Source organism: Aspergillus candidus (assembly GCF_002847045.1).
Source record: "Aspergillus candidus strain CBS 102.13 unplaced genomic scaffold BDW47scaffold_96, whole genome shotgun sequence".
Taxonomy (NCBI): Eukaryota; Fungi; Ascomycota; class Eurotiomycetes; order Eurotiales; family Aspergillaceae; genus Aspergillus; species Aspergillus candidus.
Genome location: NW_020194101.1, coordinates 34,721 through 55,691, shown reverse-complemented (window position 1 = coordinate 55,691; position 20,971 = coordinate 34,721). Strand labels below are relative to the sequence as shown.

The 20,971-nt window shown below is 55.4% G+C and overlaps 7 protein-coding genes across 7 annotated transcripts; 6 read left to right on the top strand and 1 right to left on the bottom strand.

Moving 5' to 3' along the window:
- The first annotated feature begins 1,045 nt into the window (after nucleotides 1-1,045).
- Nucleotides 1,046-4,964, top strand: BDW47DRAFT_96360 (dDENN domain protein). The gene is made up of 4 exons (XM_024820321.1): nucleotides 1,046-1,803; nucleotides 1,924-4,251; nucleotides 4,317-4,568; nucleotides 4,631-4,964. Exons 1-4 carry the CDS (start codon nucleotides 1,164-1,166, stop codon nucleotides 4,768-4,770), a joined length of 3,360 nt encoding a protein of 1,119 aa, XP_024667364.1. The 5' UTR covers nucleotides 1,046-1,163; the 3' UTR covers nucleotides 4,771-4,964.
- A 1,031-nt stretch (nucleotides 4,965-5,995) lies between these two features.
- Nucleotides 5,996-6,964, top strand: BDW47DRAFT_114178 (uncharacterized protein). The gene has a single exon (XM_024814596.1). The coding sequence runs from the start codon at nucleotides 6,059-6,061 to the stop codon at nucleotides 6,263-6,265; it is 207 nt and encodes a 68-aa protein (XP_024667363.1). The 5' UTR covers nucleotides 5,996-6,058; the 3' UTR covers nucleotides 6,266-6,964.
- BDW47DRAFT_135243 (type I 3-dehydroquinase-domain-containing protein) lies at nucleotides 6,396-11,839 on the top strand (the record flags this gene model as incomplete). Its single annotated transcript, XM_024818283.1, has 6 exons — nucleotides 6,396-8,585; nucleotides 9,372-9,573; nucleotides 9,621-10,014; nucleotides 10,062-10,231; nucleotides 10,282-11,299; nucleotides 11,542-11,839. The coding sequence occupies exons 1-6, from the start codon at nucleotides 6,525-6,527 to the stop codon at nucleotides 11,837-11,839; spliced, it is 4,143 nt and encodes a 1,380-aa protein (XP_024667362.1). The 5' UTR covers nucleotides 6,396-6,524.
- Nucleotides 11,840-12,323: 484 nt separating this feature from the next.
- Nucleotides 12,324-13,809, top strand: BDW47DRAFT_96281 (uncharacterized protein). The gene is made up of 2 exons (XM_024820319.1): nucleotides 12,324-12,652; nucleotides 12,771-13,809. The coding sequence occupies exons 1-2, from the start codon at nucleotides 12,433-12,435 to the stop codon at nucleotides 13,700-13,702; spliced, it is 1,152 nt and encodes a 383-aa protein (XP_024667361.1). The 5' UTR covers nucleotides 12,324-12,432; the 3' UTR covers nucleotides 13,703-13,809.
- BDW47DRAFT_114169 (putative mitochondrial carrier protein) lies at nucleotides 13,803-15,824 on the bottom strand. The gene is made up of 6 exons (XM_024814595.1): nucleotides 15,770-15,824; nucleotides 15,003-15,625; nucleotides 14,916-14,950; nucleotides 14,783-14,856; nucleotides 14,177-14,733; nucleotides 13,803-14,107 (listed from the first exon to the last, which is right to left on the bottom strand). The coding sequence occupies exons 2-6, from the start codon at nucleotides 15,186-15,188 to the stop codon at nucleotides 13,904-13,906; spliced, it is 1,056 nt and encodes a 351-aa protein (XP_024667360.1). The 5' UTR covers nucleotides 15,189-15,625; nucleotides 15,770-15,824; the 3' UTR covers nucleotides 13,803-13,903.
- Nucleotides 15,825-16,863: 1,039 nt separating this feature from the next.
- BDW47DRAFT_135238 (putative sterol carrier protein) lies at nucleotides 16,864-18,857 on the top strand (the record flags this gene model as incomplete). Its single annotated transcript, XM_024818282.1, has 2 exons — nucleotides 16,864-17,897; nucleotides 17,975-18,857. Exons 1-2 carry the CDS (start codon nucleotides 17,407-17,409, stop codon nucleotides 18,855-18,857), a joined length of 1,374 nt encoding a protein of 457 aa, XP_024667359.1. The 5' UTR covers nucleotides 16,864-17,406.
- Nucleotides 18,858-20,338: 1,481 nt separating this feature from the next.
- On the top strand, nucleotides 20,339-20,849 carry BDW47DRAFT_130033 (uncharacterized protein; the record flags this gene model as incomplete). Its single annotated transcript, XM_024817054.1, has 2 exons — nucleotides 20,339-20,488; nucleotides 20,556-20,849. The coding sequence occupies 2 exons, from the start codon at nucleotides 20,339-20,341 to the stop codon at nucleotides 20,847-20,849; spliced, it is 444 nt and encodes a 147-aa protein (XP_024667358.1).
- Between the last annotated feature and the right edge of the window lie 122 nt (nucleotides 20,850-20,971).

Below are 20,971 nucleotides of genomic sequence, written 5' to 3'. Positions count from 1 at the left end.
TTTTTTTTCTTTTTCTTTTTCTCTACATTTTCTTCTATATTATATCCTACTCTTTTTTATATATTAATGTTTAATTCATATTATCCTTACATGTTTGTCTCCTCGCATCCAGGATGTTGGTGTTTCCAGCAAACAGGAAGTGGGACCTGGTTAGTACTTGGTACTTGGTACTTCGAAAATCCATATAAATAAATATAACCAATATAATACCATAGAGGAAAGATAAACAGAAGAATTGACTTTGTCGTACATAGTCGAGAACAGAGACTCGTTATCATTGGCAGTCTCGAGAGGGAGAAGATGTGCACTGACTGCATCGCTTGAGCGTTGTGTGGAGGAGAAAGTGGATTTAGTAGGAATGGTGGATGATTTAGTGACAGCCGTCATCAATCATTGCTCTATTTCTCCTCTAATTCTCTATCTGTCTCAGTGGTTCTTCTCTGGTGATTCTCCAGTCTGTTTCTCATTTTATCGTCTGGTTATTCGGTTCTGCTGTCCATGGATACCTCAGGTTTCTCTCCAGTTGGCCATCCAGAACGAACAAGAAATAAACATTCAAACAATTCCAAATCAATTCATCAACAATACTGAAAGTTGTAGAAATAGAAAGGTAGAAATCAAAAATAAAATATAGAATTGATTTATACAATTATAGAAATAAAAAAAAATAAATAAGATCAATCGGTAAACCCCCGTTCCTCCTTTTCCTAACCCCTCCTCTTCCCTCCCCCCCCCCAAATCCATACTCCTTTTCTCTGGCTGGGGGATCTTCTTAACTTCTCTCTCTCTCTCTCTCTTCCCCTTCCCCGCCCTCTTCCTTCTCCTCCACTCGTCCCTTTCTTTTTCTTTCCTTCTCCTTTCCCCTTCCTTTTTCTTTCTATTCTTTCTCTTCTCTGGGTAACATCCTTGATTTTACCAAAGAATTGAACTTCCCTCGTTGCGACGCTCGTCGCATCTCCTGACTTATGTGTGGTCTTGCCGACTGCCCCCATCTCGCCGATTCCCCCCTGATCGCTCACTTCTCCCTCCACCCACCAACGTCCCATTGATCTCGACCCTGTGGAGGATTGCTTGGATAATTTGGAGATCACCCCTCGAATGCGCTGACGACGTCCACGAATCGGTGACGAATTGATGACCACAACCTTGCGACTACCGACGAGATGCCCTTCTCTTCCTCCGCCACCCCCGAGGTGTCCACCACCCCGCTCGCCGATTACTTTTGGATAGCTGGCGTGGATGGCTCCGAGGTTCTGGAAACCTATCAGCGATTGGGTGATGAATACCGTGCCAACAGTGCCACCTCTCCCGGTCCCGCCTTTGCGGATACCATCGAGGAAGATGCCGATGCCGAGGAGGCCCACGACCCTCGCCTCGACGGTCTCTCGCGCCCCGGCTCTGTTGTCGGCTTCCGCAATTCCTTCCAACGTTTCTCCATGCGCTCCGGCGACTCGGACCCCAATGAGAATGGCTCCAGCAGCAACCGCAGCAGCATGACCATCAAGGGCGCCCCGCAATCGCCCCGCGCCTCCACCGCCGCCTTCTTCGAGGACTTTGATTTCGACAAGGCCCTGTTCAAGTTCGCCTCCGAACGGGAGTCCTTCCTGTCTGATTTGAGTCTCAGCGCCGGCGCCATCACCTCCTCGTCCCGACCCCGCTCGCGCTTACGCACCCAGAAGATCACGGCCGACGAGAATGCGCAGTCTCCCGGTCTGCTGCGTTCGGGGATTGGGAGTGTGCGACGGCACATGGCATTCCGCGATATGAACAGCATGAAGCGACAACCTTCTGTTGCGCGACAAGGTAAGCCACGGAGATTCCCCGCTTAGCCCCGCCCTGCGGACCCTGAGAAAGGAAGACAGACAGACAGACAGGCAGACAGATAGATAGAGAGAGAATGAGTGTGCTAATTGTGAAACCCAGCGTCGATCCGCACCTCTCGCCGTCTGAGCAACTACAACTCGGTCATCCCCGTCCCCCAACCCCTGGAGATATCCCCCACCATGCATCCCCTGAAACGGAGATTCGAGCCCGTCCTCCTCGACCGATACCCCCCCAAGGCCATCTCCGATGAACACAAGGTGCGGGGCAATTTCCCCGACTACGTTCCCATGTTCGCCTTCCCCAACGACATCAACATCGTGTCCTCCGACCAGCGCCCCCGTTCCACCTGGCACGGCTTCGCTATGACGACAGATAATGGATCGCGCCTGCACGCCATCTGCGTGATCATGTGGATCCCCCTGAACCCGCAGGCCGCAGAGGAGTTGGAGAAACGCTGCGAGGAGTGGCGCAAGGACAACATGACGGATGAGGAACGCGAGCTGGCGGCGAGTTTAGGCGAACGACTGGCGTCGGAGCGTGCCAAACTCTCCCGCCTCCTCGCCCAGCTTCCCACGGTCCCCTCGGGGTCCGACTCGCGAGAGCAACTGGAGGACGAGATCAGCGCCGTGGAGGAGAAGATCGGGCTGATGACCGACCTTCTGCGCCCCGTTCGCCACGCCGCGGCCTCCAAGATCGAAGGGTTGACGGACGGCGACACCGGGTTTTGGATCCCCCGTGCGTACGGCATCTTGGGCCGGGAGGAGAATATGACCAGCTTCTGGAAGGAGTGGCTGAAGGCGGTCGTCGTGCCCATGACCGATGGCGGGGTGCAGCGGGTCCCGCAGAGCTCCCCTCGTCTGGGCGTCTGGCAGCCCCTAGAGCGATACGTGATGAACCTGTGTACCGAGGCCTTCAGTCCCAACTCGTCCAAGACCCAGGTCGAGCTCTCCGTCCGGGAGCTGCGACTCTTCGCGCGCAAGGAGGCCACCAACGAGCTGCCCGGCTCGCGCAACACCGACCTCTACGCGCTATTCCGCACCCTATCGCTGGCGAACATCATTATTCTGCTTGAATACGCCCTGACTGAGTCCCGCATCATCTTCCTGTCGTCCCACACCTCGATGCTCTACCTCGCCACCCGAGCCCTGGTGGATCTGCTGTTCCCGATCACCTGGTGCGGCGTGCTGATCCCCGTCCTGCCCGCGCGCTTGATTCAGGCCCTAGAGGCCCCCTGCCCCTACATCGTCGGTATCGAACGCCGGTACGAGAAGGTCGAACTGCCGTCAGATGACTTCGTGCTGGTGGACCTCGACTCCGACATGATCGAGAGCACCATCCAACCGACCCCGCTGCCCCGTCATCAGCGGCGGAAGCTCCTGTCCCTGCTTCAGTTGGCGGCCCCCCACCACAGCCGGTGCGGCGTGCCCACGGGCCCTCCCGCCTACGCCGTCGAGGCGTTCCCGTATGATTCCTTCATGTCGGAGAACTCCTCCGTTTTCACCTCCAAGGCCCAGCCGACCCAGTTGGCCAAATACGTCAGTCTCAACTCGAGCTCATTCGGCCCGCAGACCGTCCCGCCGACCGCCTATCCACCCCTCATCTTCAATGCCTACCTGCACGCGCGAAACGAGCAGGCGCCGTCGCGGGGTTACTCTTCCAGGGGCTCCGACCGACCGGGCACGAGCTCGACCACCAAGACCGGATCCCCCCCTTCCCCGCGGGACTGTTCGCCCACGTCCGGTCACTTCCCGCCGATGCCCACGACGCCCAACTCCCGAAACGATTCGGGCATGGCGCTCCAGGCGTCGCTGCGGGAGAAGCGCTCGGGCCATTTCGACGCGGCCTCCAGACGGAGTTCGTCCTTTGGCATGGAGATGCGAGGCATCCCGCGACGGCCTAGTGCGCCGTTCCTGGGCCACGCGCCGAACCTGTCCGTGACGACCCTGAACACGGACTACAATTCCAGCTCGACGTATGCCCCGTCGGTGTATGCCCAGTCCACCGTGGCGGCCTCGACGATCGTGCCCCAGGCGACCGTCCAGCCGATTCACAACGCCGAGGGTACGTGCTGGATCGAGGGCCATTGCATGCAGGTGCAGCCGTGGGACGAGCGCGCCGTGTGCGCCGTGTGCGACGACCGCGCCGAGGAGGGCATGTACAAGTGCAGCGCTTGTCAGGCCGTGGTCCACAACCGGTGCGCACTTCAGATCTGCCTGGTCTGTCCGGCGGCATTCTATCCCGACCAGGTGCGGGCCGCCTTTGTCCGGTGCTTTGCCAGTTTGTTCTACACCTATAAGAAGTTTCTGCAGCCTGCGTCTGGTGATAAGCGGAAGGCGGGTCTTACGTACAGCTTTAATATGGAGGCGTTTATGAAGGGGTTGCCGGGTGAGCATGCGGAATACATTGCGATTCTTCAGCAGACACAGGGTATGTCACCATAAAGGGGGGGAAAGAAAAAAAAAAAAGAGAAGAAACGTTGCTAACCTTTCTAGGGTTCAATCAATTCATCAGCGATCGGGAGATGATGAACCCCAAGTCCAAGGACCCCCGGATGACGTTGTTCGACGAGATCGTGCTTTCCAAGCGCAATCGCGGCCGGTCGTCGATCTTCTCCAGCCGGAGTACGACCGACTTCCTGTCTGACACGTCCAACCACCTTTGGCGGACCGCGAGTGCCACGTTCGCCGCGGGGGGTCGGGGTCAGAATAGCATGGCCGGGGAATATACGCGTGTCGCTATCCGAGGTTTGTTTCCCCTTCTATCTTCTCCCACTGTCTGACAAACATGCTGATATTGACCTCTCTAGCACCGGCCAAATTGGATACTAGTCTTATGAAAGAACCTCGCATGATCCACGGAGCCCCGAGAGTATCGAAGGCAGCGAATACGGCTCGAAGAAAGCCGCTTCCCAAGCTCATGAGCGGGCTGGCCATTTCACCCCCGTAAGGGAGGAACCTTGAGGGATCTCAGGGATGGCCATCCATGCGATATCCGCCACCCACACTCCGCACAAGATCCATGATGGCACGCCGTAGTTGGTTGGATAGCCTGCGTGGGCTTCAGCATCCACCGGACCACCGGATGCCAGACAGCACGTCATCAACCCCTGACGACGACAAAGACGTCGGGGCGGTACATAAACACATACCTTCGTGTACACACATAACATACCCTACACATACATTTCTCATTTCTGATTTGGTTTTGACTGGAGATTATGATTGTCACTGCGGTTGCAAAAGCGTTTCCTCTCTTTTCTTTTTGTTCTATTCAAGCCCATGCTCGTGAACCGTTGGCTTCGATTTGATTTGATTGATTTGATTTGATTTCCTCTCAATACCCCCTTTTCATTGGTTGGTATTTGCTTTCTTTCTTTTTTGTTCTCTTGTAATACCTTATTGATGGGTCAGTCGACGTTTCCCAGCTTACACTTGTTCTTGAACCGTGGGAGGTGATTGTGTTTTTCTTGTCTTCTTTTTCTCTTGTTGTTTTCTTCCGTCTTTTTTTTTTTTTTTTTTTTTTTTTTGTCATGTATGTAGGATAGACGAACGAATCTGTGAATAGTCATCGCCTCTGCGGCATTAACTCCATTCCATTTCCATTTATCCCTATCCCTATACCCATCTTCAGCCGACCCACGAGAATAGACAACACCAACCGATCACTCGGCAGCAAAACCCGGTATCTAGACCCCAAACAAGCACCGTACCTCGGACAAGCAAAAGACGATCGAATGCCGTTCACCGGCCCAGCCAAGCTAAGTCAACCATCCGATCCGCCCGACGGACAAATTCACGACTGCCACGGCCGGGTGTAGCCAGTCGGGGGATGTCCAGCGTCCGCCCGGGAGCAAGCCCGAGTGGATATGCGTGGACGAACCGGAGTGGGTGCTGATAACGCCAGCGCGGGCTTTTTCCTCGTATCATTGCTCGGAGAGGGGGCTGTGTTATCTGCTCTTATAAGGGTTGTCGTGTTGTTGTTTAAGTGTAGTATTATTTAGGTAAGGGACCTGTTACTACGATTGTGGATATGGTGGTAGTTGGACCGTAGTAATCATAGAAGCATAGATCACCCCATGGTCCGAGTCAATCGACGGAGAAGATCGTTACTCAACACGCCTAACTCAAGAGTCAGGTAAGGTAGTATTCCCCCAGTGTCGTAGGATGAGGCATCTCGATCGACCGAGTAAGGTCGTAGTTGAAGCCGCTGATCCCCCGCCATTATTGGTGGAGAAATGACCTTTTCGATCCGGGATAATTCAGCCAAAACTCCGGGGAAATTAATCCTTTCACTTATCCTCGTCCTCTTCCTCTTTCTCTACCCTCTTTCTATCTCTCTTGTTCTTCTTCTTCTATCATCTGCTTTGACTCTCCTACCCCCCTTATCCGGCAAATGTCGTCGTGTCGCTTGGTTTCTCTCCCCGGGTCTTTTGCGTTGTTGATGTGGGTTGAGTTGGTTACTTATTGGGCTGGTTGACCTACTTCTTCTACAACAACACTGGCAACCCCTCTATCACTGGCAGCCGCCTATCGATATAAACCCTGCTTGGTCGACTGCTTTTTGCGATATCTCTGTCGATCGGCGGATACCATCGGTTGAATACTGATATACTGGACATCCGCTCAGTGCAATACCCCGATATCTAACAGCGCATCCACCAACCGTCACCAAACTATGAAAACGCCGTCGCATCCATAGAGATGATGCAGACAGCTTTAGCGATGACCCTGCTTTCCGAAAGCGCCTCTCCCGTTGCCATCTTCAAATCGCCTTCCTCGTCCATGACCCCCTCTTACCCTCCGACTCATCAACTCCCTCCCGAACCCTCGCAGACGGTGGTCGTCGTGTACAGTCCCGGACGAGATGCGATCGTGCAGGTCGTCGCGGATGTCCTGGGCAAGCCGTGGACCGCAGAAACCTCACTACCGGCCCTAGGGAGAGGCAGCCCCGCCGTCGTCGTGGGGATCCTGGGCGATGACTGGATGCGGAGTGTCCCCGCTGCGGAGAAGACCTCCGACTGGGTCGCGATCAACACGCACTGCGTAGATGACGGGTCCTCCCCGGAGGAAGCCCTCACGGACGGCTGCCACTATGAGTTCTTATATTCTCTGCGGAGTCCCTTCTTCCGCCGCGACCTGACGCGCTTCCTCTCCCTCATCCTGGGTCAGACGAGACCCCACGAGGACCTCAAGGCCAAACATCGCACCAACTTCATCTCCACCACCTTCCCGGATGTTCATGCGGCCTTGCCCAATTTGGACATCTTGTCCGTCGGGGCCGATGCCGTCGAGATCCGCGTAGACCTGCTGGTGGATTCAGCCCCGCACGCCCTTCCCAGCCCCGTGCCTAGCCTGCGATACGTCGGACAGCAGCTGATGCTCCTGCGCCAGCATACCGAGCTGCCCATCATCTTCACCACGCGCTGCACCAAGGAGAACGGCAAGTTCCCCATGGCCGACCCGGCCCTCTTCTACAAGTACCTCCGGCGCGCCATCCAGTGGGGGGTCGAGTACATCGACGTCGAGCTCTGGCTGCCCGAGGACATCCGACGCCGGCTGGCCGAGAACAAGGGCCACAGCATCATCATGTCGGCCTTTCACGATTTCTCCGGTACCTGGAAGTGGACCTCGCCCGAGGCCCCGCGCATCTTCGCCGAGAGCGCCAAGTACGCCGACATCGTCAAGATGATCGCCATGGTCGGCACGACCGACGCCAACTACGAGCTCGAGTACTTCCGATCGACTGTCAAGGAGACCCAGGGCTCGTACCCGCTGCTGTCGGCCGTCAACATGGGCCAGATGGGCCAGCTGTCCCGCGCCCTCAACACGGTCTTCTCCCCCATCACGCACCCGCTATTGCCCATGATCGCCGCGCCCGGCCAGCTGACCGCCGGCGAGATCAACGAGGCCCAGCACATCATGGGCCAGCTCCCCAAGCGCGACCTCTACGCCATCGGCTCGTTTCGCTCGACACCCCAGTCCGTCTTCATGGAGAAGTGCTTCAACGAGCTCAGCCTGCCGCACACCCTGACCTCGATCGATCGCGGGCCCACCGGGTCCATCGAGCGGGTGATTACCCAACCTAACTTTGGCGGCGCCTCGGTGCACCCGCCCATCGCCAGCGGCAGCACCAACATCCCCGCCGTCAGCGAGGCCGCGCGTGCCATCGGCCTCGTCGACACCATCGTCGCGGTGCGGCGCGACGACGAGCCCCGGGCAACGCAGCTGGTCGGCGAGAACGCCACCTGGAAGGGCATCCGGGCGACGCTGACGCGGGACTACGTGCCGTCGGCCTACCGCGGGCGGGCGGCCATCATCCTGGCCAACGGGGAGCGGGAGGCATCGGCGGCCCTCTACGCACTGCGCAGCCTGGGCGTGGGGGCCATCTACACGGTCGGGTTCCGAGGCAGCGGCCCACTGGCCCAGGGGCTGGAGCCCTTCACCTCCCTCCAGTCGGTGAAACTGGTGGAGCAGCCGTTTGTGATCGTGTCGGCCCTGCCCCCTGAGAAGTCACTCCTGGTGCAGCCGCTGCTGCGACACTACCGCACCAGTGGGCGGGTCTCCCCCCCGTCCACCCGCGGCAAGGTCTACCTGGACCTCACCCGAGGCGACCGCACGGGCGACCCGGTAGATGTGGCGGTGCGGGCGGGCTGGACGGCGTATGGGATTGAGGACGTCCAGGCCTGGACGACGGTGGAGACGTTACGGCTGCTAGTGGGACAGAACGTCCCGTTTGATTTTGTACGGATGGCGTCTGGACGGGTGTTTTGAATATCAATTTTTTCAATCATATAGATAGAGCGGCAGTGGGGACGAAACTTTTTTTGACACATGAAGAAGGATTTCCAAACCTGATTCAGAAACACATGCATGCATACTCTTGTTTTTTTATCCTGGCACCTGAAACGGTCCGATCGACCCGACTTTCCCTCAATGCAAAACGACAGAAAGATGAACCAGGCACAAGACGGAAGCAAGGCCCGTGATGGACAGGGGAATCTTCCGACGTTCAACCTCAGCGCCACCATCCTATAGGATCTTCAAGACAGTTCGGTGGATCCCGTATAACGGCGCTCTGATATACCTCCCTAGTCAAATATCCGGTATAGCCTATTTAGCCGGAGGGAGGGGATCGACATGGGTGGTTGGTTGGCTGTTCACTTGTTCGTTCTGCACGGTTAGCTTCTAACAAGGCTCCAGCCCGCTTTCGGTCCAAGGGCGCCTGGTAAATTAAAAACTAAATGAATCCAGTGGCAATCAGATGAGGTTATCCCCGCATCGGCTGTTGCTCCGTGGCTTTCAACTGCCTTAAGCCTTGCTTTCTCCACTTATGTCCCGCGACGCTTTAAACCCGAGCATTTGCCTCGCTTCTCCTCTTTTAGTACTTCTGGTTGGCTTTCCTCGTTGATTCTTCTGACATTCCCTCTTTGTCTCCTGTTGTTCTGTTGTTTGGTCTGCTATCGTTCTGTCGCTCTTTACCTTCGTTGTTGTACAACGGCATATCTATCTTCAAATCCATGGGATCCTCTCCCAATGTCTCGTCCCCAGATCAGTATCGACCGGCTGACGCCCCGCCGTGTCAATGCCGAGCCTCGTGAGTCGATGAACTGCAAGTCATGCCGCAAGAGAAAGGTTGGCACCCTCCCCTCCTGTATCTTAGTGGCAGTCCGCTCACTGGCACAGATCAAGTGTAACCGTCTACGCCCCAGCTGCGAAGCCTGCAAGGTCTTCCAAAGCCCGTGCATCTACGGTATGATACCCTCATCCCATAGCGTGCGTCAAAGACTAATAGAACAGATGCCATTCCCAAGAAACGCGGTCCCAAGACCGATGTGCTGGAGGCCCTGCTCAAACGGGTCGATGGACTCGAGAAACGCTTGCAGGATGACAGCCACCCGCTGTCACCCGAATCCTCGTCCTCCCCCGTGAGAGCAGTGGAACCATCCTCCACCAACTTTGCGGCTGCGCCCCCTCCCCGGGGGTTTGCACCCCCGACTCTCCAGTCCCAGTCCCAGTCTCAGCCTCCCTCTCAGAATCAAAGCCGACTCCCGGATGCCATGCTCGATGCCTACTTTGGTCGCCTGCATGGCAAGCCGTATTATATCTTAGATGAGGCGTCCACGCGCCAGCGTCATCAACTTGGCCACCTCCCTGCCGCTCTTTCCATGGCCATCTATGCGTTGACATCGAAGTGAGCTCACCCCAGCTCAGCAAGAGTGTTTTTGTGTTTTCTGACAGTGTTAGGTACACCAACCCGACCTCCCCTCTGCCGAGTTTGGACTACGCCCGCCAGGCCAGACGTATGATCGATGTGGACAACCCCTCCATCGATAGTCTGCAGACCCTATTGATGCTCTCCCAGGCCTTCTTCGCCCACGGCTGTGGGAAGAAGGCCTACATGACGCTAGGTACATCATCCTTCTGCGAACCGACTCGGTCGAGGACTAACATCAGACAGCAAACGCCGTGGCCATGGTCGTCACCCTCGATCTGTACCGGGAAGTGCCCGCCCAAACGGCCCTGTCCGCAGCGGACCGCGAAACGCGACGCCGCCTGTTCTGGACCGTGTACATCATGGACCGCTTCCTTGCGGCAGGCTCCCAGCGGCCCTGTCTGATCGCCGACCCCTCCATCGTGCTGCGTCTGCCATCCGTCGGATCTGAGGTCGGCGAGCTGTTCGACCCCGCCGGCCCCAACATCCAATACGTCCCGGACCGACGCAAAGGTCCCGGGCCGGCGGCCCTGCTGGCAGACATCACGCGCATCCTCGGCGTCACCCACCGCTATCTAGCGGCCGGCGGCGTCAAAGGCGACTCCCACTTCCCGTGGCACGCGCTGTCCAACCTATCCAAGATCCGCCAGGAGTTGGACCTCTGGGCCGCAGGTACACAGGACCTGTTTGCCTCCATCGAGGCCCTCTTCGGCCACGCAGAGAGCACTACTCTGCTGCTCAGCAAGCTTATCTACCACGTTGTACACTGCCTACTGTACAGACCCTTCCTCCCCATCGACCTCGCCGAGCTGCGCGGCACAGGCCAACACCAGTCATGGCAAATCGAAGCCACGACACTGTGCTTCTCGCACGCCAACGCCATCGCCGAGCTCGTCGAGCTCGCTCGCCACGCGCCCCGCATCGAGTGGCCCTCTCTCATCGCCTACTGCGTCTGCACGGCCGGCACCGTCCACGTCCACGGCGTGCACTACCACGGCCGCGAGGGCGAGGTGTTCGCCTCCAGCGCGGACTTCCTCGCCCGTGAGATGCACCAGCTGGCCTGGTTGCGCCAGTCTTGGGCAGGTGTCCAGCATCATCGGGAGATGTTGCAGGCTATCTCGTCGGTGCATGCTGATTTGGTGAGGGCGCTGGCGGCCCGGCCGATTCGGTTCGCGCCGGTCTTCCATTTGGAGGACTTTTTGGATCGGTATCCGGGATTGGTGGTGGAGAGTGGGCATGTGCGATTGGTGGATCTTGATGATTTGTATGTTCTATTCCACCCCGCCCCCTCTCTTCTATAACTTAAACTTACAAAAACAGCACCCCCTTCTCCCGCCCCGACCTCCAAGACCACCGCCCCTACGGAATCCCCGCCGCAACACCCATCCTCCCCTCCCAAGGCCGCTCAAACTCCATCAGCGGCCCCCACCACCACCCCACAGCCGCAGACCTAGGCCTGGACCCTAGTGGTTCAGGACTAGGCTTCTCCTCCTCATCCGGCACCAGCACGCCCCCCACAACAACAACCTTCCTCTCCGAGGCACCCACCCCACCCAACCAATCCCATTACGCGACCTTCCCATTCGACGCCTCCATCTCGGGGGCGCACGCGCTGACACCCGGGGGCCAGTCCCAGGGCAGTACGACTGGGAGTGGTACGGCGGGGAGTGACCCCGCGGGCTCGGAGAAGGACCCGTTTTTGAGTTTGCTGGAGCAGTTGGCGGAGAATGAGCACTCGCAGGGTGGGCCAAGTGACTTGGACTTCTTTCTGGGAGGGGAGCTGGAGAGGAGGGAGGATGCTTGACTAGCTCTGTCTACTTAGTTGGTGGTTTTGTTGATGTTGTTGGTTGATGTTTTGATGATACCCTATACCCTTACCTTCTTGTCCTTCTTACCTTTACCCTTACCCTTTGCCCTGACACGAATACCCTTTGTTTAGAAAAGCTGTCTTTCTTTCTCTCTTCTCTCTCACTCTCACCCACTCTATGTATATATGGGTGTGTATGTGGCTGTTTGTATATAGTTTAGCCAGTACACGAGCGGAATTATTGCGGGAATATATGATTCATGGTATTATATTAACAACACGAGTATAAGCAACTTCGACTGTACTTGGTGCAGCGAATTCTAAAAAACACATACTCATTAGATAGAAGTAGACTGATGTGATGGTAGTGATACTCCTCCCTTAGATAATATATACTAGTATATAGATAAGATCACCCGCAATGAAATGACATCATGATCGAATGATCATTAACATCAACCATCAACCCCACAAAATCATAAGTTACTCTACTTACTACTCACTATATCCCATTCACGAACCTCAGATCAAACAAAGACAGCATCAATACAGCATACAGCCAGCCAGCCAGCCAACCATACAGCAAATAAATGAAAAAGAGAGAGAGAAAAAGAAGAAAGAAAATGGAATACGAAGCCCCCCTAGACTCCCTAGCAACAGTCAACGGCTGGGCCCAAGGCTCCCCCACACGGCCGTTCATCTCCATCGTCAGTCTATACATGGCGCAGCAGATGGATGTCAACAGTGCCGTGGAGGAGATCGTCAGTGTGTTGAATGTAAAGTATCAGTTGGGGGATATGAACATCATCGGTATCCTTCTTTCCCCATTCAACCCTTCCACTCCACCAAGTAAAAAGGAAACAAAATAAAAAAAATAAAAAACAAAAAATGAACCTAACCACACACATATATGCTCATGAATAAACAGGAGAATACCTCACAGACCTCTGGCACACAACCCTCCACACCTCCAAAAAAACCCCCCACAAAGACCTCTCCTCCCCGCAACCCGACCAGCCAACACCCACCCAAAGCCACCTCCTCACCCTCCTCCGCACCCTCAAAACCCAACCCCCGCCCCCCGCCATCCCCCAAAAACACCCTCCCCCGCCAACCCAGCCATCCGCCCTCGTCTGGGCCGACCTGCCGCTCTTCGCGCAGTCCGTGCGCTCCGCCCTCCGCGACGCACCCGGTCTCGGACGCTGCGGGTTCTCGGAAGCCGAGGCGGCCGGATGGGAGAATTTCACGGCCTTTGTGGCGCTTGTCGCTAGGGATGTCTTGCCGCCTTCGCCTTTGGAGTACTCGGGGGGTGGGGCTGGGAGTGGGAGTGCGGGGTTGGAGGGCGTGGCGGTTAGGATGATTCGGTTGGCGTTGGAGGAGAGACATGATGGTGGGTCGTCGGTTTATGAGGATGGGGCTGGGGTGGATGGTGATGCTGCTGTTGATGCGGAGATTTTGCTGGGCGGCGCGGCTTCTGCTGCTGCTGCTGCTGCTACTACTACTACTTCTGCAGGTGGTGGTACTGCTGACGAGAGTAGAAGAGCTTCGCAGGTAATCCCCACCTACGAAAAAGCGGACGAAGTCACCAAGCTCAATGTCTATGTGGCGTGCGCGGCGCTGTGGGCGATCATCATGGGCGAGGAGCTGTGGGAGCGCAAGGGCGATAAGGTTGGCTCGGTGGTGGGGATCACGGTGACGACGGGGAACCGGAGGCAGAGTCTCTTCCGCGAGGGGATTCCGCTGCGGAGGTGGGAGATGTGGACGAATCGGTTGGAGTTTTTGAGTAGGCGCGGGGATTTGAGGATTGAGACGAGGGAGTTGGCGGCTGAGGGGGCGGCTGTTATGAGGAGGGTTCTTTGATTCTTTGATTTTTGTTTTGATTTTGCATTTTGCATTTTTATATGTGTGTATATGTATGGATGGTTGCATGCTGTTTGTAGTTATAGGTAATGGCGGTGATATGTACATCAAGTACAGCATTCTTATTTGCACTAGTAGCTATGTTATGTACTGAGAAATGATAATAACGACAAAAAGTAACCCTGTTATCGCTTAGGCAAGTCAATCCAGCTGGTCGATCCTCATCTTAATGTATTCGAACATGCTCAGCAAGATCATGTTGTTTACGCCAGTCCGGATCAATATGATCGACAGTCCTTTGTACATGCTGGACTTGGCCACCGCCGCCGACGCCTCGCCCACTTCTTTGGTCTTTCCGAGTAAGACACTCTGGGCGCGCGTCTTGCGAGTGTCCAGGGGGTAGGTCTGTCCGGTCAGTACAAGACACCGAAGGGAGACAGCAAAGGAGGGGGGAATGAAGAGAAATGAACATACGCAGAACCATGGCACCGTGCTGCAGATCGCTCCGGCTATCATGGGTCCTCCGAATGGGGACCCGTCGGTCCCAAGCTCCTTGGAGGCAATCTGCTTCACAGTCTCGTACACCGAGAAGTACAATCCCGATCCGAGAGTATCCCGCAGCGCGTGGAGTTTGAAGCCCGTGTACAGACCGCGGAATCCATATCGCTTGACGATCTGCCGGATTGCCTCGATCGTGTTCACCCGCGGCTTGCTCCGGAGAGAAGGATCGTTGACCGCGTCCGGGGACGCCATGGCACGGTTGGACACCAGGACGGACGTCTGCACGACGTTCTTGGCCAGTTCGAAAGGACACGCCAGTGGGGCGGTACTCAATCCCGCCAGGCACCCGGCGACGGTGAACGTCGCCATGGACGACAAGGTCGGACTGCTGCCGGGTTGGTTATATGTGGTTAAGGGAGACACGCCGGTGATCGTTTGGACCAATTCAGAGAGGCGCACTTTGGCCCAGTTATAGGTCGAGAAGTTCAAGACTCGGACGGCCGTGACACTTGCCAGAGGTGGAAGAGCCCCTGATTTAGACGGTCAACTCTGTGCTATAATCCGGGCGGAGCCACCTACCAGCAACGTAGCCACGGGGTCCTTCAGTCCGCCAGATGTAGCGAGCGCAGGTGAACACATTGTGGAAGTTGTGACTGCAAAGGCGTTAGCGGTTGGCCTACGTCTACCCGTCCGTCTCCTTCGCCGTACGTACGTCTGCATACGGGTCTTGACATTCTCTAAAGGCGTCTGTGTCAAAATGATCAGCCAACATCCTTTGCCCAACGCAAATTCCACGCACCACAGCCAGGGTGGCGCAAACGGTCGATGTTCCGGAAGCAACCTGGGTCTTGTAATCTTTCAAGAATTTGTTTCGAGTCTTCTCGTTCGCGAGCCAGGTGCCGCCGTTAGGCATGTTGAAAGGTTTAGAGGGTGGCGAAGAAGGAGAGGGAAGCGGTGCATGTTCAGTGTGTCTATCAAGAGTCATCCCTGGAGGTATCCCATCGGGGGCAGAACAGTGGGATGTTGAATTGAGTCGTCGTCGTCGAGTCGTGAATTACAATCAAACACGCAGAGAAGTAGGCTGGGGAACCCTATGGAACGCAAAGCGGTCTCTCAACGTGCGAGCAGACCGTTCGGCGTCCCACAATTGTCCACTAAAACTGGCTGTCACAGCCCTAGGGAGTTTGTCGGCCTGGTATAAAGAGAGAAAAAGGCGGTCGGTTTACACAGAGAAAGTGGGGTTAAAACGATCAATCAAGAGGCGATGTTTGTCGAGCGGCCTCTACTTGTGAGAGGCCGGGGGGGGGCGACGGGTCCTCGTTTGGACGATGACGGTGGCTCTATGATTCAGACGGCTATAGAAGCGCCTGTACTGTTTCGCGAGAAGTATGGCGAATTTAGCAGTGATCTAGGAGTTCGTTACTGTCCGTCGACCGATAGTCCGTCAGTCATTGCTCGACTCCTGGTGGTTTTCTTTTCTTTCTTTTTTCTCTTCTTTCTTCTCATACAGTTGGATGAACAGTTTGTCAAGAATTGGGAGATCAGATAAGAGGGAGACAAACATACCTCCAAGAGCGTAGGTTGAGGGAGTACGTGGGGAAAGAGTTGAAGAAAAGAGAGAGAAAGAGAGAGAGAGAAAACCCCACGGTGGGAGAAAAGAAGGAGGAAAGTGATCACCCAAGGTCGAGCATCACCAGTCAAGGGTCCAATCGCAAGAAGCCCATTCGCACCGCGACTCGAACCACCCCGTTGGTTTCTGCCAAAGAAATGAAAGGATCAGGCAGGCATGTGGGCCGATTTGCTTCTCAAGCTCGAACCAGTTTAGGCCTTTCTGTCCAATGACGTCGTCGTGAGGCATCCAGTGCGACCGCGACTGAATCTCCACTTTGCTTGACATGGTCTTTTCTGTCGATCGATGCAAGCTGCTGCTCCAACAAGATGAAAGAGGGGAATACAGTACCATGTCCTCTGTACTTTTGACAGATCAAATGATGGTCTTACTAATTACTTGAATAACCTCGTTCCCAGGCATTATCTAAGACCGCATCATCATCATCATGAACCTCAAATCCCATCGGAGTGAATCCATCCGGCGGTGGTCGTACCCGCCTGTCTAATACCACAGATTCATCTCTTCATCTACCTCTGATCATCCTCCAGAGCAACAGGGAGTGGAATCTACCCCGCCTTCTCTAGTCTCGGTCGTGCGTGATTGGCACAAGTGTCGCATGGATGGCAGTCTCAGCTGGCCCAAAGAGGGATAGAATCCGGGGAATCTAGACTTGTCGAAACGGTACACCCCCTCCACGACGACCAGATCCACGGTGGATGCATGGCTTGATATCCGAGAACAAGAGAGACAAAGCGTCCATGGGTTTTGGCACTGGATGGGGGATGGTGTCGTAAGCGGTGGGTTGGTCCAACCTTTCCTCCACGGATGATGAAACCATAGTTCAATCGGGCGGGGCCATGATCCTATGGTGGATTTGCTTAAGCGCAACGATTGACTTCGCGGTCAAACTGAAGCTCTTATAACCACGACCACGCACCGTCCGCCATGGAAGCTGGCTGCCTCAGGCACTAATATCAAGACGACTAACTATGGCCGGAGGTGAAGAAGATCGGTCTATTGACCATGAGCTGGAATGTTGAGCGACTATAACACTTCAGGACCGCATCGTGTGGTCCTCAACTCCACCGAATACCCGTCCTCGGACCCTGGCAGGGATCGTCTTCACGTGTGTCCATGACTTACCGATGGACTGTATGCAAGACCTGGCGATACCTGGGCGCACGAAGTGTAGACTGATTATGTTATGACTACTGAACGAATCGACAGATGCGAATGGCACTGACTAATATTCGCATGACTCTTTTTCCCGATCATCAGAAGAACCAGCGTGGACTCTCTAGCTGGTGTATTCCATGTTGACCTCGGGACCTCGGTCGCGCGGCTGCGATCGTTTCTCCGCTCCCCGCAAGAACTCGAATTTCGCGGTCTTTCCCCAGTTTCTCCTGCTCCTATACCCATTTGCGCGTCGTTCCTCTTGATATATTAATCTGTCCAACCTTCTGCAGTTTTTTACCCCTTTCTGAAAGATCGGTTGACCTTTTGTTTGATACCTCTCCTTCCATCCAACGAAAAGTTCTCATCCCCTCACTTCCCCTCTTTTTTTTTCCCTCCCACAGTTATTACCTGCACAATGGTCAAGCAAGCTGGACCCGCCTACGTCTTGGGCGTGGGCATGACCAAGTTCATCAAGCCCCGTGGCAAGGTCGATTACCATGAGCTCGGTTTCGAGGCCGGTGTCAAGGCCATGCTGGATGCCCAGATCACCTACGACGATGTCGAGCAGGGCGTCGCCTGCTACGTCTACGGCGACAGCACCTGTGGTCAGCGCGTCTTCTACCAGTTCGGTTTGACCAACATCCCCATCTACAATGTCAACAACAACTGCTCCACCGGTTCCACCGGTCTGGCCATGGCCCGTACCCTGGTCTCCCACGGTGCCGCCGATTGCGTTATGGCCGTTGGATTCGAGAAGATGAACCCCGGCAGTCTGCAGTCCGTCTACAACGACCGTGAAAACCCCACGGGTCTGTTGGGCATGATGATGGCGGAGACTCGCGGCGTCACCAACGCCCCGGGCGCCGCCCAGATGTTCGGTAACGCCGGCCGCGAGTACAAGGAGAAGTATGTTTCTTTTTTTCTCCTTTCAACCCTTCCGCTATGTCCTTGGATGCCTGGCTAACGATAATAAAAAAAAACAGGTTCGGTGCCAAGAACGAGGATTTCGCCGAGATCGCCCGCGTCAACCACGAGCACTCTAAGCGCAACCCCTACTCGCAGTTCCAGACCGAATACACCCTCGAGCAGGTTATCAACGCCCCCATGATCCACGAGCCCCTCACCAAGCTCCAATGCTGCCCCACCTCGGACGGCGCCGCCGCCGCCGTGGTTGTGTCGCAGGAATTCCTCGACGCCCGCCCCCACCTCAAGGACCAGGCCGTCCTGATCGCCGGTCAGCAGTTGGCCACCGACAACACCTCCATCTACAGCAAGAGCTCGATCGACTTGATGGGCTTCGGCATGTCCCGCTTCGCCTGCCGCGAGGCCGTCAAGCAGGCCGGCGTCAACATCAAGGACATCAAGGTCTGCGAGCTGCACGACTGTTTCTCCGCCAACGAGATGATCACCATCGACGCCCTCGAGCTGTGCGAGCCCGGCAAGGCGCACGAGATGGTGCGCAAGGGCGACATCACCTACGGCGGCCGCATGGTCATCAACCCCTCGGGCGGTCTCATCTCCAAGGGTCACCCGCTGGGCGCCACCGGTCTGGCCCAGTGTGCCGAGCTGGTGTGGCACCTGCGCGGCTGGGCCAACAACCGTCTGATGGACGGGACCAGCTCCGCCCTGCAGCACAACCTCGGCCTGGGCGGCGCTGTCGTCTGCACCGTGTACAAGCGCGCCGACGGCAAGGTCGCCGCGGCCGTTCCCGACGCCGTTGTGGGCAAGGCCAACGGCCTCGGATACAACCCGGCCGTCGAGGCCAAGGGCTTCACGGCCGCGCAGGCCAAGGCGGTGCTGAGCAAGAAGAACAGCTCGGCGTGGGCGCTGTCCGACACGCAGGAGCGGGTTATCGCCCGGTTTTAAACTGTGGTCATCTTGTAAATTTTAATTCCTCCACGATTATTGAATATAGCGAATCAATTTCATCAGTAAATATACCCATAATCAATAAATTCAGAAGGAATAAGATTGAAAATAAACAAATCTGTAAGAGCAGTACTGCTAGTGACCGGCGCGATATTGGCCCGGCTTACCTAAGCACACACCAGCGGCCGAATAAAACTCGAGCGAAATTCCGCCCGCGTTTTCTCTTCTTCTTTCCCTCCTTTAACGGTCTCCAACATACCCTTGCTGACGGAAGCCTTTCAAAGCTCATGCCGTTGGGAAATTTTAGCTTGGGACCGAGAAGGATTATCTCTGCTCTTTCTAATCCCGATGCCTGCCATTGTGAGGTAGTTGGGTTCGCTTTGAGCAAACAGCACTTCTTAAAATATTTTCTTTGGTCTCGCGACTGGCTGGCATGCCAGTCGTGTCGGATTTATCCGATGAGACGGTGGATTCTTCGGAATGAGCCCTGGTGGCTTTCTTGACTGGGAAGAAAATGGTCTTCACCTGGTCTTTTTTTTCATTTTCATATCTGTTGAACCAGATATTGCTCGCCTACTAATCATCCACAGGATCCTTTACTAGGATCCTTCACTAACAGCAGTGACAGTACAGTAATCATGCTCGGCATTTTCGAAGTCTCGTCAGTCACTACTTTATGATATTCGAGGTCAAAAACATTGCCAATATCAAGCCTTTGGACTTTGTCCTATTTCTCCCTCGTGTTGCGTCCGTTCCTCTGATGGGCCGGTACGTGTCAAAGTAGGGAGATACATTCCAGTCGTTTTAGCAGATACAAACATACCAGATACCATCGTGAAACATGCAGTCGTGCGGCATTTCTCTGCGGCCTTATCGAGCTTGCATCATAATCAATAAACAAACACATCTTCTGCCAACAATGAACAAGAATCTTTTGTCCAATTCCCAATAAGCGAGTAGTTTCTGACGAAGCTAATCAGCCTTGATGGCAAATATCTCATGTCCACTTAAGACATCTACTGTCGATCCTTGAAGATAATTTAAACGCAACGCAATCCAGGGCAAGGAGGGTCGCAGCGCCTCATACCATTCGTGCTGGTCACCCTTCTCCCTTGCTTGTAATCAAGGCGCATCACTCGCCTGTTGACTCACATGGTGCAGAACGCGTATGCCAACCATGGAAATAGGCGCGAATGCTGCACCCCGAGGGCATGCGCGCGATTCTCCTTCCTCGTCTGGTTCACAGCGTTGGTGAAGCCCTGCTGTTATAAAGAACGCTGGCATATCCATCTCCTTTCGTTGGAGTTTCGACCCCATTCCCTTATTCCCTCGACGTGCGTGTGCTATCCATCCCACTTTCATTCATCCCTGGTCATCGAGATATCCACGCTCGAGGCTATCCACTCCTTAATACTCGCTCTATATCCATCTACACATACAATAGTTACTACATCAAACCATCCATCAAAGCAAACAAAATGGCCCGATTCAGCACTCCTTTACTCGGCCTTGCCCTATCTCTCTCCGTCCTAGTCACAGGCCTACCTATGGACGGACTCAACGCCCCCTCCCCAGACGGCGCCATGTCTGTCGACCAGGCCTCCAAGATCGCCTTTCAGTCCCTAAAGGTAAAGTAAACACAACCACCACCACCACATATAAAACCTATAGAACCACCCATTAACACAAGAACAGTCCGCCGCGGACATGATGGGCGAAATGAACGGCCTCACCGACGACGACTCCCAAACCGACGACGACGGAAACCTCGTCCTGCCTCCTTCGGCGAGCGAGATCGCGGCCGTTGCATCCGCCCAATCGGCGACGCCCACTCCGGCTGCTACTCCATCGGCTACTTCCCATGGTGCGGCTAGTAGCACTGCGCCCTCTGCGACGCCTGCGCACACTACTACCTCTATTAAGAACAACCCGCTCGGGAATTTGAACATTCCTATTATTGGGCCCCTGCTTGGTGGGAAGGGTCTGTGATGATTGTTTGTTCCGTTGGCTTGGCTGTGAAGGCGGGGTTTGCTTTCTGATAGGTGGGAAGTGCGTGGGTGGTTGGTTGGTTGGATTTCATGTCTTATGATGCTGGCGGTGGGGAGGGGGTT

Coding starts and splice junctions, on each gene's coding strand:
- BDW47DRAFT_96360 (XM_024820321.1), top strand. CDS start 1,164: ATGCCCTTCTCTTCCTCCGCCACCCCCGAGGTGTCCACCACCCCGCTC. Junction 1,804..1,923: donor ACCTTCTGTTGCGCGACAAG/GTAAGCCACGGA, acceptor TGTGAAACCCAG/CGTCGATCCGCACCTCTCGC. Junction 4,569..4,630: donor TACGCGTGTCGCTATCCGAG/GTTTGTTTCCCC, acceptor TGACCTCTCTAG/CACCGGCCAAATTGGATACT.
- BDW47DRAFT_114178 (XM_024814596.1), top strand. CDS start 6,059: ATGACCTTTTCGATCCGGGATAATTCAGCCAAAACTCCGGGGAAATTA.
- BDW47DRAFT_96281 (XM_024820319.1), top strand. CDS start 12,433: ATGAAAAAGAGAGAGAGAAAAAGAAGAAAGAAAATGGAATACGAAGCC. Junction 12,653..12,770: donor GGGGGATATGAACATCATCG/GTATCCTTCTTT, acceptor ATGAATAAACAG/GAGAATACCTCACAGACCTC.
- BDW47DRAFT_114169 (XM_024814595.1), bottom strand. CDS start 15,188: ATGACTCTTGATAGACACACTGAACATGCACCGCTTCCCTCTCCTTCT. Junction 14,734..14,782: donor ACCCCGTGGCTACGTTGCTG/GTAGGTGGCTCC, acceptor CGTCTAAATCAG/GGGCTCTTCCACCTCTGGCA. Junction 14,108..14,176: donor GCACGGTGCCATGGTTCTGC/GTATGTTCATTT, acceptor CTGACCGGACAG/ACCTACCCCCTGGACACTCG.